Source organism: Scyliorhinus canicula, chromosome 5, assembly GCF_902713615.1.
Source record: "Scyliorhinus canicula chromosome 5, sScyCan1.1, whole genome shotgun sequence".
NCBI lineage: Eukaryota > Metazoa > Chordata > Chondrichthyes > Carcharhiniformes > Scyliorhinidae > Scyliorhinus > Scyliorhinus canicula.
Genome location: NC_052150.1, coordinates 102,923,448 through 102,936,883, shown reverse-complemented (window position 1 = coordinate 102,936,883; position 13,436 = coordinate 102,923,448). Strand labels below are relative to the sequence as shown.

At 45.0% G+C, this 13,436-nt stretch overlaps 1 protein-coding gene across 3 annotated transcripts in view; it reads left to right on the top strand.

Moving 5' to 3' along the window:
- Positions 1 to 13,436, top strand: part of LOC119966167 (aryl hydrocarbon receptor-like) — a 235,249-nt gene that overhangs the window by 184,820 nt on the left and 36,993 nt on the right. For all 3 annotated transcript variants that reach the window (XM_038797465.1, XM_038797467.1, XM_038797466.1), the window contains one exon: positions 4,783 to 4,913. In XM_038797465.1, the coding sequence (XP_038653393.1) occupies positions 4,783 to 4,913 (131 nt within the window). The remainder of the gene's footprint in view (positions 1 to 4,782; positions 4,914 to 13,436) is intronic.

The window sequence follows — 13,436 nt, the reverse complement described above, 5'->3', positions numbered from 1 at the left end:
ATTCGATCTCTCGCTACACTGAGCGGCGCTCCTGCACAAAACGAGACCATTTGCGGCCTCGGTTGCACATTCCCTACTGAGGCCCCTATCTAACACGAGCACCATTTTCTAGCATTGTTTTTCTCGGTGCTGCAAGCGCGGGAAACACGCAGCTATACACACTCACTAGAGGACTTTGATTCCCATTTAGTTAATTCCACCCATTGTTTGTCATTCTCTTTCCAATCAGTCACCATCATCGAAATTTTAAATCTGAAAAGGTAAAGAGTGATTCCTGTTGGAAGGTGGAACTGTTTTGATCCAAATTATTTATTTGAGAACACAAATGAGCAATGTTGAAGTGGGCACTGCTCCATCCACTGCACTCCACTCAAATTTCCTTTCCTTTGATCATTTTTCACCCTGCAAAGTTGGTGTTCCACCCAATTGTTATTGCTGTCAATCATTAGCAGTTAGTAAGGATTCCACAAAGAAGAACGGTGAGCAGTTAATATTTATAAGCAGTTAATGGTGTAAAGTAATTGTGATACATTGCTCTGATGCCTGGTGTTCAGCGCCTACAGAAGGATGGAAAGTCTGAAGGTTTAGAATCATTCAAGGCAAACTGAGCCACATAGACTGAAATGTTGCCTTTAAGATAAGGTATTTAATGTAGCACGTTATGATCTTTTAATATCAGTTTCATTTATTTTCTGAGAGTTCACTTAATATCATTTTGAATTCATGTTTGTAGACTTTTATTTTGGAATGCCTTTGAGTTTTGCCCACACTCCAGAGTAAACTTGCTGGTATAAATGTGTCTTTTCATAACAGCTGCTGGCTAAATTAAGCACAGAGTGTAAGCTTCAAATCATGCACCACTACTTTAGAAACTGTAAGCTGATCCAGTAGTTGAGCCAAGTAGATTACTTGAGCACAACCACTTCACATACATTATACACAGCCAGTTGCGTGTGCTGTCACAAATAAGATTCAGATGTTAGTGTACTAATGATGAGCCTCATTTTTACAAAGCAAAACTGTTTCAAGAAAGTGTGTTAATCTGAAGGGTTCATCTTCTGTGTCGACCCTGGACCCAGGCTTTTGGTCAGAACATTTGTAATCACTATGAATGGCATTTGAAACCTTTTTAAAAATTACTGTCCAGTACCTAAAGATAGTTCAATTTACCACATGGAAAAAGTGCAAGCACTTTAGTATAGATATAGATGCCTTGAGCAGCAGAAATGCCAGTGCTAACCAAATACGCAGTCAGTGCAGCAGTTGTTGCTTAGCAACAAAAAACTGAAAACATTGGATGCAGTTAATAGGCAGTATGAGAGGTGAAACATTGACCCCCCTTTTGATACAATTCAAAATGGACAGAGGGGATAATAGAAATAATGAACATGTGTAGAATATATAGTGATATCTGATTCCTTTTTGTCTGCATTTGTAATACATCCCCAGACAAATAGGGCAGAATGTGTTGCATCGTTCTACCCATGATTCCTTTATTAAGCATTTCATATATTCTCCAAACTCTTTTCAAACTGTATTAAATGTGGCCTCTATTTGCCTCTTCTAGTGCAAAGTAGGGTGTGTGCCTGTTCTCTCCACAAGCTTACTGGGTGGGATTTAGTGGCTGCTTTAGCAGTGGCCGCAAATTCTGTAAAGGCTACGAAATCTCACGAGAGGCAAAATCCGGATTTGCACCAAAGGCAGGACTTTGGAACGCGATCTTTCTGGATCCTCCCCAATGACACGATCAGGTTCACAGGAATGGTACAAACCTGATTTGCATCAATTTGAATCCATTACAATATACTTAAAATGGTTAACGTTGTACCTTCAGCTCCATTAAATCTTCCCACCCACCCACAGAATGTGCAAAAAATGGTGGGAGAAAAGGCGGGTCTGTGATGGACATGTGCAGAGCTGACAAGCTGCAACTACGCGTACACCTACACTCTCCCACACTCACACCGATCTCGCCCATAAAGATGGCGACAATTGTGCTGGACCGTGTCCCCATCCAGCCTGACCCCACAGCCTGGCCACACTCCACTATTCCCCCCAGCCTGGGCAGAAACCCCCCCCCCGGCCAGCTGAACGACTGTGGGCGATGTATGGCGATGCCAGACACTGTCCTTAAGCCCTCACTATCTCCCCGTAGGCACCACACCTTTTGTACGACTGTTGAGACCACACGTGGACCGTGCCGGCGGGAACTCGGGCCAACGTAGGCGGAGCAGCGCAGGTGTGCCCGATAATGAGATGCCAAAGCAATTGTAACTGCGCATGGCATGTGTTGCAATTACGCTGATTTGGAGGAGCAGAGCATTGCGACCCGGCATCAAACCGATGCCTGGCGCGATTTCGGCTTCGGGAGCTATACTCCGTCTGATCGCCATTCGAGATTTTGGCGTCGGGCAATGGAGAATCCCGTCCATGATGTCAAACACACATGTATCAGAAATAAGGGGAGTTAGAGCGCATTTTAAAATATATACAGTCAAGTATCCTTTGATTGTCCTTGAGGCATAGATTTTGAAAGTTGCGGTTGATTTAGGTTAGCCAGTTTCTTGAATGCAATTAAATGTAGAAGATGTTGCAATTATTATGAGATCTCAGTTTACTGGCAGATTTCTGGTAGAGTTGGCGTCTTGAACTGGATGACATACTTATTCTTGACTTGAGAAGAAGGGTGCTGGTTACTGTTTATTTTTCAGCTTTTCCAGGCTACTGACCAATTCTGCCTTCAGCAACTTGTGTGCTGTGTTAAACAGATTTCACAATGGTTACTTCAATCACATGATCTCTCTCTCTCTCTCTCTCTCTCTCCATAATGATTTCCGAAGACTTTTGTTTGTCTGAACTGATGGTTGCTTTTCTTTCATGGACAAGGATGATTAGATTGTGCGGCGTCCCAGTCATTAACCCCTGAATGAGTCATTATCCAGCTTGATCAGATAGGGAAACATCTTTCACGTAACTATAGTTCTTGCAGACTTTTTATAGACATGTAAATGTTGGGTCCGGTACAGTTTTCAGTAAATCCTTATAAAGTAGTTCTTAACACCCTCAGGTGTGAAATTCCATGAGGGTGTCTGAACATGTCCAAATTGTGATTCACATTGGAACTTTCCAGAAGTTGGTCAACTTGCAATTCCAGATATCAGGTGATTTGTCACAGCCACCTTAAGCCAGTATCTATTCTTGTTTTTAAAAAGTGCTTTTTAAACAGTTCAGTATATGTTTGGTCAACCGGTGAAATTACAGATTGATATAATTCATGCACAAGTCGCATCATCATGACAGTATTACAATTAATAGTGTACTTATTTGTGGTATTTTGTCATTGTGCATTTATTACATTGCTCATACTGTGTATTGCTTTTAATTCCCCAAGTGTTAGTACTTTTGCTTCGAAGGACTTAAGCATATAACATAATTTAACTTAACATGTCAGTTTAGTAATGAGTGCTACATTGTCAGAAGTACTAATTTTCAGATGGGACATTAAACTGAAACCCTAACAACATATTCAGGTGGACACCGAAGACCACATGATACTGTTTAGTGTGCTGTGTTTTGAATCAGTTTATGTTTGATTCTTTTCTTCAAACAGTGGCAAGTAATAAATTTAATTTCCAGTTTTCAGAAAACTTTCGATGCAATAACTTCATGCTCTGCCAAAGTACTATTGATGCATTTTTTTGCTCTGTTGTCATTAAGCTCAACATCTGGCATTAATTCTGTTCCATGCTCTTGTTTGCAGAAAACTTCTATTTTTAACAGTTAATCTCTGCTTTCTTGAAAGCAATGTCCATAATCTTCAATCAATCCATTAACTACTCTGTGAAGGGTAGAACTAAGATAGTAGAACAACAAGAATTACAGATATTTGAGGATGATCAAGTTAGGAATATAATTATTGTTTCCATCATCTGAATCCACAAATGAAAGTGCATCACACTTAGCTTTCCCACATGTCCTGTTTTTCATGTGGGAGAGGGAGGTTTTGTTATGGCGTTGCTTCTTTGTCTTTTGGGTCTGATGGATGATGTCCGCATTTGTTGGATTGCCATATAATCGCTGGGAATTTAGAAATGATAATATAACACAGGACAAATATGTGCACTGATGACTTTAGATGGTTACGATGATATGCATGAGGAAAACTTTCCTTAGAATACTTCTAAACAATGTGAAATACACAAGGATGGCAATTGATCAGCGCTTGCCATCCTGAGTCAGCTCCCAACACGCAGCCAGCAGCTCTCGAAGTCTTGGAAGGAATTCTGCCTCATGAGAGCTGTCGGGCAATCAGATTGGCCAACAAATATTCAACTGGGTGAGGCACAGTGCTGCAGTGGCCAGATGTGGTACTGCGATGTTCTGAATGGGATTAAGTCCCAGTTCCTTTGAAAAGGTAAGTCCTGGTGTGGAAGGGTAGGGGGCTGCCAATTGGGGGATAGTCAGGTGTGGGTTGGTGGTGGTGATCGTGGCATCAGTGGATAGGGCAGGGACTGAGTGGGTCCTGGAGCTCCAACATCCATTAAATGGACATCACGGCCTTAATAGATGAATGGGTGGGTTTCCTGCCCAAGCATGAAATTGCATCTGGGTTTGAGAGGATGGGTTCCGCCAGGATGGGGAAAGTGGGGGGGCATGCATTCATTAAATATTATCCCTGCCTCAGAACCTGCCTTGGGGCGAGCATAAAATTCTGCCCAAGTTTTATTTTTCTATAGCCTTCGTATTCTAAATCTCTGACATGTGACATTATCTTTCATTCAGGTGAAAATAGCCTTCTGTTACCAATCACCCATTACAGTCCTGAGCACCTTCCTCCAGAAAATTCACCATTTTTGGAAAGGAGCTTTGTATGCAGGTTAAGATGTCTCCTAGATAATTCCTCTGGATTTCTGGTAAAGTTATTTTTGACCTTTTTGTTTTCTTCACTGTTCAACATTCACATGAAATTGTTTAATAATGAAATACATTTATTAAACTATAGTCACTTAGTCCTGTGTCTGATGTAATTCCAATGCCCTAAGTTAGAAAGCACTTGCTTTGGAATATATTGTGAAACAATATTAATAGGTGCTCAGATAATTCCTAGACAGCCATGTCTCCTGGCAGTTGATCATATAGGAGAATTAATGCAAGTTCACAATATAAAGCATTTTGAAATTGATGACTGAATATTGCATTGCAGAAGACTCAGTGACAGATTGATGAGAAAACGTAACTTTGACCTACTATTCATTTCTGAATGGACATCATGCAGAAATGATGCAATCATTTGTTTAAAAGTACATCTTAAGTGCTTCTAAATCTTGAGAAAGTTACAGTGGTCCATAGTTTTCTGACAAACTGATGATTGAAATAATGGAAGTTAACATTATTTATGCACAAATACTACAGAAACTGTAGGTGAGTGGGTTAAATGCGATGTCAGAACATTCATCCAAGATGTGCTGCTCTGCTGTTAACTTTGAGAAAACAGGATCTCACTCTCTTCCTCAACATTTAAAATGCATTGAGTGGTGTGATGTTGCCGTATTTACATTGTAGACACAGACTAAACTTGCCACAGAAAGTTCATTTCAGCCTAAGTAACCGTTAATAGATGTGATACCTGTTAGTTGTTGCAAGCCAAACCCTCTGGCACTGAAAATTAACTTTACAAATGTGGTATCTCATTTATTCAGGTTTTATTTCCTGTTGAATTTAGAATTATTTTCTTTTACTATTCTTTTATCTAATTTCTCTTTTTCTCAATACAATCTTCCCTTCCCTCTCTTTATTTTACAGTTTTGATCTGATTTAGTATTGAATCCATCTACTCTAAATTTCCTTTTGGATCCTTGCACTGTCAACTTCACAAAACTTCAATTTGATCAATTATGGGATGCCTTGTTCACTTGGGTCCCTCATGCCTGGTATGGCTCAGCACAGTATTACCATCTTGCACTTTCCTCAGCTTACGCACAGAAAATGTAAAAAGCTAAAAGTTGTAAGGGCAAATAAAATTAATGGCCAATGTCATAAGTCTCAAACAAGAATGATTCACTTGTTTAATGTCTTTTTTTTCGACTAGTGCAATACTGCTAATAATTTCACACTAGAAGAGGAATTTTAGAAAATTGTACGCCAATGCCCGCAGCAAGCAAATCTTATAGAATTACCTCTTCAGAGTCAACGTTTCTGAATACCTGAACATTTCCTCAAGTTATCAAATCGTGCAGTTAACTAATTAAAATCCAAAACACTCTGGGCGAAATTCTCCGTTCGGAGTGAATTCTCCGAAGTCGGGATTCTTCCTTTTTCCGGCAGTCCGGGGGATTCCCGATGGTGCGGGGCTGCCCCACAATGAGAAACCCCATTGACCAGCTGGTGAAACGGAGAATCCCAACGGCGGGATGGAGTATCCTGCCCACAGTTCTCCAGCCTGAGCTGAATAGCACCTGATTTGGGAACCGCTGGGAGCGCAAATCAGGAAGCGATTCCCAATCCTTCGCCATGCAAATCATTTAGAACTGAGATGAGGAGAAATTTCGTTGCTATTTTGGGGAAAAGGGAGAAAAGAGATCCATGGTGGCAACCAAAATACAAGACAACGACATCTGCTTGTGACCATGGAGTGATTACATAAGAACATAGGCCATCTGGCCCCTCGAGCCTGCTCCGCCATTCAATGAGATTATGGCTGATATTTTGAGGACTCAGCTCCACTTTCCTGCCCAAACATAACCCTTAATCCCTTTTTTCATCAAAAAACTATCTATCTTTATCTTAAAAACATTTCATGAAGGAGCCTCAACTGCTTCACTGGGCAACGAATTCCATAGATTCACAACCCTTTGGGTGAAGAAGTTCCTCCTGAGGGTCAGATAAAAGGCTGTTCCTGTTCAAAGTCACAGAAAAGGGCTCTTTTTACCCAGATCTGGTTGGAAGTTTGATGAAAAGGCGTAGGTGAATGTCAGAGGAGTAGTTTATCCCTGGAATGGTATGTCTTCTGATCACCGGACCCGGCAGAAAACAGTGAGAGGTTTGGCTGGAAAATCAAAACAGTCTTATGCTTCACAGACAGTCTCTTCCAGCATGCAGGCAGGGGAGGAGCAAGCTGTAAGGTGCAGTGGTCACACATTCGGGAGATTGAAGGAGTGATCTCGGACCACAGCGATCATGTGGTGGCTCTGAAGGTGGAGGTGGGGCTCCTAGGAGACCTCTGTAAAACATAGAGGGCAACGGTGGAGGAGCAGGAGAATGCCTCGAGAAGGCAGGCCTGCCTGAAGGAGTGGAAGGTGTGAGTGCCACGAGGTATGTCTCGAGGATGCTGGCAGGACTAGTGGCAGAAGGGGTGCTAGATAAGGCTCCTGAAGTGGACCGAGTGCATAGGTCTCTGAGGCAAAAGCCTAGAGCTGGGGAGCTGCTGCGGGCGGTGATCGTGAGACTCCATAAATTTGTGAAGAAAATTCTACGGTGGGCCAGGGAGAAGCGTAGCTGCGACTGGGAGGGAAATAACGTCCGGATTTATCAGGACATCGGAGCCGAGTTGGCACAATGGCGGGCAGGTTTCAACAAGGCCAAGGCGGTGCTGTACCGGTGGCAGATCAGGTTTGGGGTGCTCTACCCGGCGAAATTATGGGTGACGTTTGGAGGCCGGGAGTATTATTTTGAGACCCCAGAAGCAGCCGAAGACTTAATTGAGGAGCATAAACTGGAGGAGAACTGAGTGGACAATTCTTGGGAACCGGGGTGCTGGCTCTATGTAATGGTCGGGAGCATGTTTTAAGTGGGTGTAGGGATTGGGGCATTTTTGCCCGTTTTTGGGGGGGGGGGGGGGGGGGGTTTCTGTTCAATGTTGAGATTGTAAGGTGTTGTAGGGGTGCAAAGTTTATGTTGGGATGGATGTTCCCATCCCCCCTCCTGTTTTATGGGACTGTTTGTATTTGACATGTGTTTGTTTGCTTTTGGCGAAGGCTACCTGGAGTTCAGGAGAAGTCCTTGTTTGGGTGGGGGAGGGTAAGGCCAGCAGGAGGCCTTCTTCTTTGAGCTGAGGAGTGGGGGGGTGGGGGGAGGAGAAGGAGGGGGAGGTCATGAGATGTGCCTTTGGGCAAGGGCAGCCGCGCTAGCAGGTTATGCTTGTGAACGGAAGTAAGGTGGTGGGGTTGAAGGCCAAGAGGGGTGGCCGGGGGAAGGGAGGAACGGGGAAGTGGGGGGAGGGCGGGGGGGAGAAGGGGAAAGGGAAAAGCGGGGGGGGGGGGGGGTTTCTGCGATACGGCAGGTGGTGAGAGATGACATGGTCAAGGGCGAAGAAAGGGACCATCTGGGATGGGCTCGGTACAGAGTGGAATTAACGGGGCAGGAGTTAAGTGGGGAAGGTGACGGACGGCAGAGGGGATTAGAGGCGCAAGCCTCCGGTAAGGTTAGTAACGTGGAATGTCCGGGGACTGAATGGGCCGGTTAAAAGGTTGCGGATGTTCGCGCACCTCAGGAGCTTGAAAGCGGGGGTTGTCTTTTTGCAGGAGACACACCTCCGTGTGAAAGACCAGGTTTGGTTAAGGAAGGGGTGGGTCGGGCAGGTTTTCCACTCGGGGTTTGATTTGAAATCGAGGGGAGTGGCGATTTTAATGAGCAAAAAAATGGGATTTGTGAATGCGAAGGAGGTGAAGGATCCAGGTGGGAGATATGTGAGTGGGGTATAGGAAGGGACACCGGTAGTGTTGGTAAATGTGTGTGCCCCAAATTGGGATGATGTGGGTTTTATGAGGGGATTACTGGTAGCGATCCCGGATTTGGCCACATACCAGTTGATCATAGGAGGAGATTTTAACTGTGTCCAAGAGCTGAGGGTGGATAGATCGAGCCCCAGGTCAATGGGTAGGGTACGAATGGCAAGGGAGCTGGGGGGGTTTATGGAGAGGATGGGTCTGGTGGATCCATGGCGCTTTCAGAACCCAGGGGGAAGGGAGTATTCCTTCTTTTAACATGTCTATAAGGTGTATTCGAGGATTGATTACTTTGTCGTGAGTCGGGAGATTTTGGTTGGGGTGGAGGGGGCAGAGTATGCGGGGATAGTTATCTCGCACCCCACTGGTTGGATATTCGGTTCAGTACGGAATGCGAGCAGAGGCCGGGTGGAGGTTTGACTCGGGGTTGTTGGCGGATGGAGGTTTTTGTGATAAGGTGCGGTTGGCGATTAGGGATTATGTGGAGTTCAACCAGAATGGGGTGGTGTCGGTGGGAATTTTTTGGGAAGCACTGATGGCAGTGGTCTCGGGAGAAATTATCTAATTTACGGTTCGTGCAAATAAGGAAAGGAGGAAGTAATATAAGACGGCTGTTGAATGTGGTGATGAATCCGTCGAGAGCTCTGGTACCGGAGGTGGTGGTGTCCATGGACGCAAAGAAAGCATTTGATCGGGTGGAGTGGTACTTGTTCGAAGTTCTGGGAAGGTTTGGGTTTGGGCCGAGATTTGTGGCATGGGTGCGGTTGCTGTATGTGGCGCCAAGAGCGAGGGTGAGGACGAATGATATGAGCTCACGAAACTTTGACTTACACAGGGATACGAGGCAGGGGTACCCGTTGTCACCGCTGCTGTTTGCGCTGGCCATAGAGCCATTGGCGATGGCTCTCAGGGGGTCGGCAGAGTGGCAGGGGATAATGAGGGGACAGAGGGAGCATCGGGTGTCGCTCTATGCCGATGACCTCTTGTAAGTTTCGGGTTGGTTGGAGAGTATGGGAAGGATTATGGGCCTGTTGGAGAGGTTTGGACGGTTCTCGGGATACAATCTAAATGAAGGGAAAATCGAGGTATTCCCGGTGAATGAGCTGGCACAACGGGCTCATTTCGGGGGAATGCCATTTACAGTAGCGAGGGATAGGTTTAGGGGGTTTGGTACGTTTCGGCATGGCCAGTTCGGCGTGGCCAGTTCGGCGTAGCCGATTCGACGGAGGAATTTTTCGGCGGAGGGACGTTTCGGCGTCAAATTAGTTATAGTCGCAAAATGTTTGTGCAGCCCATTTCTTGTATCTTTTCCTTCCAGCCGCCTCAGATATCGTGTTTGTGCACCAAACCGGGTCTCTTAAAGAAAGGCACCAACATTAAACTCTTAAAGAAAGCCGGTGTTACTGAAAGTATTGAATCAGCTGCCCAGTGATCTACACTGCTGTCTGACTTAACACATGGTGTAAAGTCACAATATCTTCAGTAACACCGGCTGTGTAAAGTCAGACCCGGTTTGTTGCACAAACACGATATCTTCAGTAACACCGGCTGTGTAAAGTCAGACCCGGTTTGGTGCACAGACACGATATCTTCAGTAACACCGGCTGTGTAAAGTCACAATATCTTCAGTAACACCGGCTGTGTAAAGTCAGACCCGGTTTGGTGAACAAACACGATATCTGAGGCGGCTGGAAGGAAAAGATACAAGAAATGGGCTGCACAAACATTTTGCGACTATAACTAATTTGACGTCCCTCCGCCGAAAAACTCCTCCGCCGAATCGGCCACGCCGAAACGTCCCATTCCGATCGGCTATGCCGAACTGGCCCCACCGAATCGGCCACGCCGAACTGGCCACGCCGAAACGTTCCAGCCCCAGGTTTAGGTACTTGGGGATTCAGGTAGCGAGGGAATGGATGGGGCTCCATAAGTGGAACTTAACGAAGCTTGTGGAGGAGGCCAGGGAGGATCTTAAGAGGTGGGATACACTGCACTTAACGTTGGCGGGGAGGATCCAAGTGGTGAAAATGAATATTCTGCCGAGGTACTTGTTTATCTTTCAGGCTCTCCCGATCTTTATACCAAAGGTTTTTTTTCAGAAAGTGGAGACAATCATCTCTGACTTTGTGTGGGCGGGGAGGTGCCGAGGGTGGGGAGGACCCTGCTGCAGAAGGTGGATGGAAGTGGGGCTGGTCAAGGTGAAGGATCTGTATTTGGAGAAAGGGTTTGCCAGTCTGGAGGAGCTAAGGGAGAGGGTAGAGCTGCCGAGGGGTAGTGAGTTCAGTTATCTACAGGTTAGGGACTTTGCACGAAAGGTCTGGAAGAGGTTCCCGAGATTGCCAGGATACACCCTGCTGGAGCGACTGCTGCTTCCAGATATGGAAGGGGAGGGAAGAATTGGGGATATATATAATTGGCTGGGGGAGCTGGGAGGCGAGCGGGTGGTGAAGATCAGTGTGAAATGGGAAGCGGAGCTAGGAATGGAGATCAATTGGGGAGTATGGAGAGAGGCACTGTGAAGGGTAAACGGGACCTCCTCTTGTGCAAGGATGAGCCTGATACAGTTTAAGGTGGTGCCGAGAATGAGTGGGTTCTTTCTGGGGTTAGCAGATGAGTGTAAGGTGTGGGTGGGGGCCAACAAATCATGCGCACATGTTTTGGGGTTATGAAAAATTGGGAAGATTCTGGCCGGGAGTGTCTTAGCCAGTGGAGGAGGGAGTGGACCCGGCCCTTTGGTGGCGATATTTGGGGTTTCAGAGAAGCCGGAGCTCATAGAGAGGAGGAAAGCCGATGTCTTGGCCTTCGCCTCTCTGATTGCACGGTGACAAATTTTGCTGGAGTGGCGGTCGGCATCGCCACCGGGGGTAGCAGCATGGTGGGTGACCTGTATGAATTCCTGAGGTTAGAGAAGATAAAGTGTGAGTTAAGGGGCTCAGCAGGGGAGTTTGAGAAAAGGTGGGGGATGTTTGTTACTGTGTTTGAGGAGCTGTTCGTCACAGGGTGGGGGTAGGGGGGGGGGGGGGGGTGAAAAAAGAAAAATTCTGTACAAACTGTATAGTTGATTGTTGGGAAGAATGTTTCCTGGGGTGTTTACTTGTTGTAACCTACTTTGATACAAGTTTGATTAAAATGTGTTTTAAAACAAAATTTTTAAAAAATACATGACAAGGGCTCATGGAGTTGGAAGTAATAAATTTGCGTAGATGGAGAAGAGGTAACAGACATGAAACAAAGAATAGATGTGAAAGAGCACATCAAAAATATTTAAATTGCATTGACAGCAAGGATATAAATTAGATCAGAATAGCAAAGAAAGTTTTCCTCTTCTCAGTTCTAAATGATCAGCCCCTTATCCTGAGGCTGTTCCCCAGTGTACCCAGCCAAAATAAATAACTACTGTCTACCTTGTCAGACCCCTTCTAGGTTACTTCTAATTCTTCTCAACTCAAGAGACTGGAGATCCAGTTTACAGAGCCTCATGTCATGGGACAACCCTCTCACCCTCAAAACATTAGCATTTAAAAGTTTCATGCTTCTCTATTTTTGCTCCCAAAGTGAATGATCTCACTTCCCCAAGTTATACTCCATCCACCAACTTGTTGCCCACTCACTTAATTTGTCTCCATCTCCTTGCAGCCTCTTGCATTGCCATCCAGCTTTCTATCATCAACACATTTGGATACATTTCTCCCTGTCTCTTTGTCCAGGTTGCTAATATAGATGTGATTGAGCCTTGTGGCACCTGTTATGGGCCAGGGTTTAAAGAACCCCAAAGTGTATCATGGAGTTCACCTGACCCACAACTTTTAATAGATTGTGGTTTGGGGAGCACACTCTACAGTGTGGTACAGCAGAAATGGAAAAGTATTTTTTTAAAGCAGAAAGAAATGTTAATTCTATGAACTCAAGTTAACCTTTCTAAAACATACAGTGAACATCTTAGCAACTATTAATTCAAATACAACCCCCAAAGAATACAACATGAAGTAATCCTTTAAGCTTTCCTTTTAACATCCATAAGACTTAAAACACCTTTTACCAGAAGTACATCAGGTTAAATTCGCTACTGTTATTAGTTTTAAATCACCAGGATCGATTTACAGTCTTTAGATTACGGAGAGAGACTCTATAATACACCTTCTGGCTGTGACTGCAGCTATCCAGCTCTGAAAATGAAACTAAAACACACCCTGCAGCAAACAACCTAAAACAAAAGTAAAAAGCTGACAGACAGCCCAACTCCACCCACTCTCTGACATCACTGCAGTAATAAACACCCATTTCTTAAAGATACTCTCACTACAGATAATTATATACACACCCATTTATAAACACACATTTCTTAAAGGTACACTCACATGACACACCCCACCAATTAAAGTCTATCAACGTGAAAATGCTCCTCTTCTCCCGATCTTCTGCTTGATGTCCATTAACCTCTTCTCCATCTTTGCTAATTTATTACTTCCAGCTCCATGAAAGATATAGAACCTCTTCTTTCTGAGAGTTTATTGACTTTGTTAGTATTAACACTTTTCACATGCACCCAGGGGCGGGATTCACCACAATTGACGAATTGGCCCGGTTCCAAGAACGGCGCGAACCACTCCGGCATAGGGCCAACCGGAAGTTGTGGAATTCTCTGCACTTGAGGGGGCAAGGCCGATGCCGGAGGGGTTGGCAAAGCGCCAGCCGGCGCCGAAGGGACTGTGC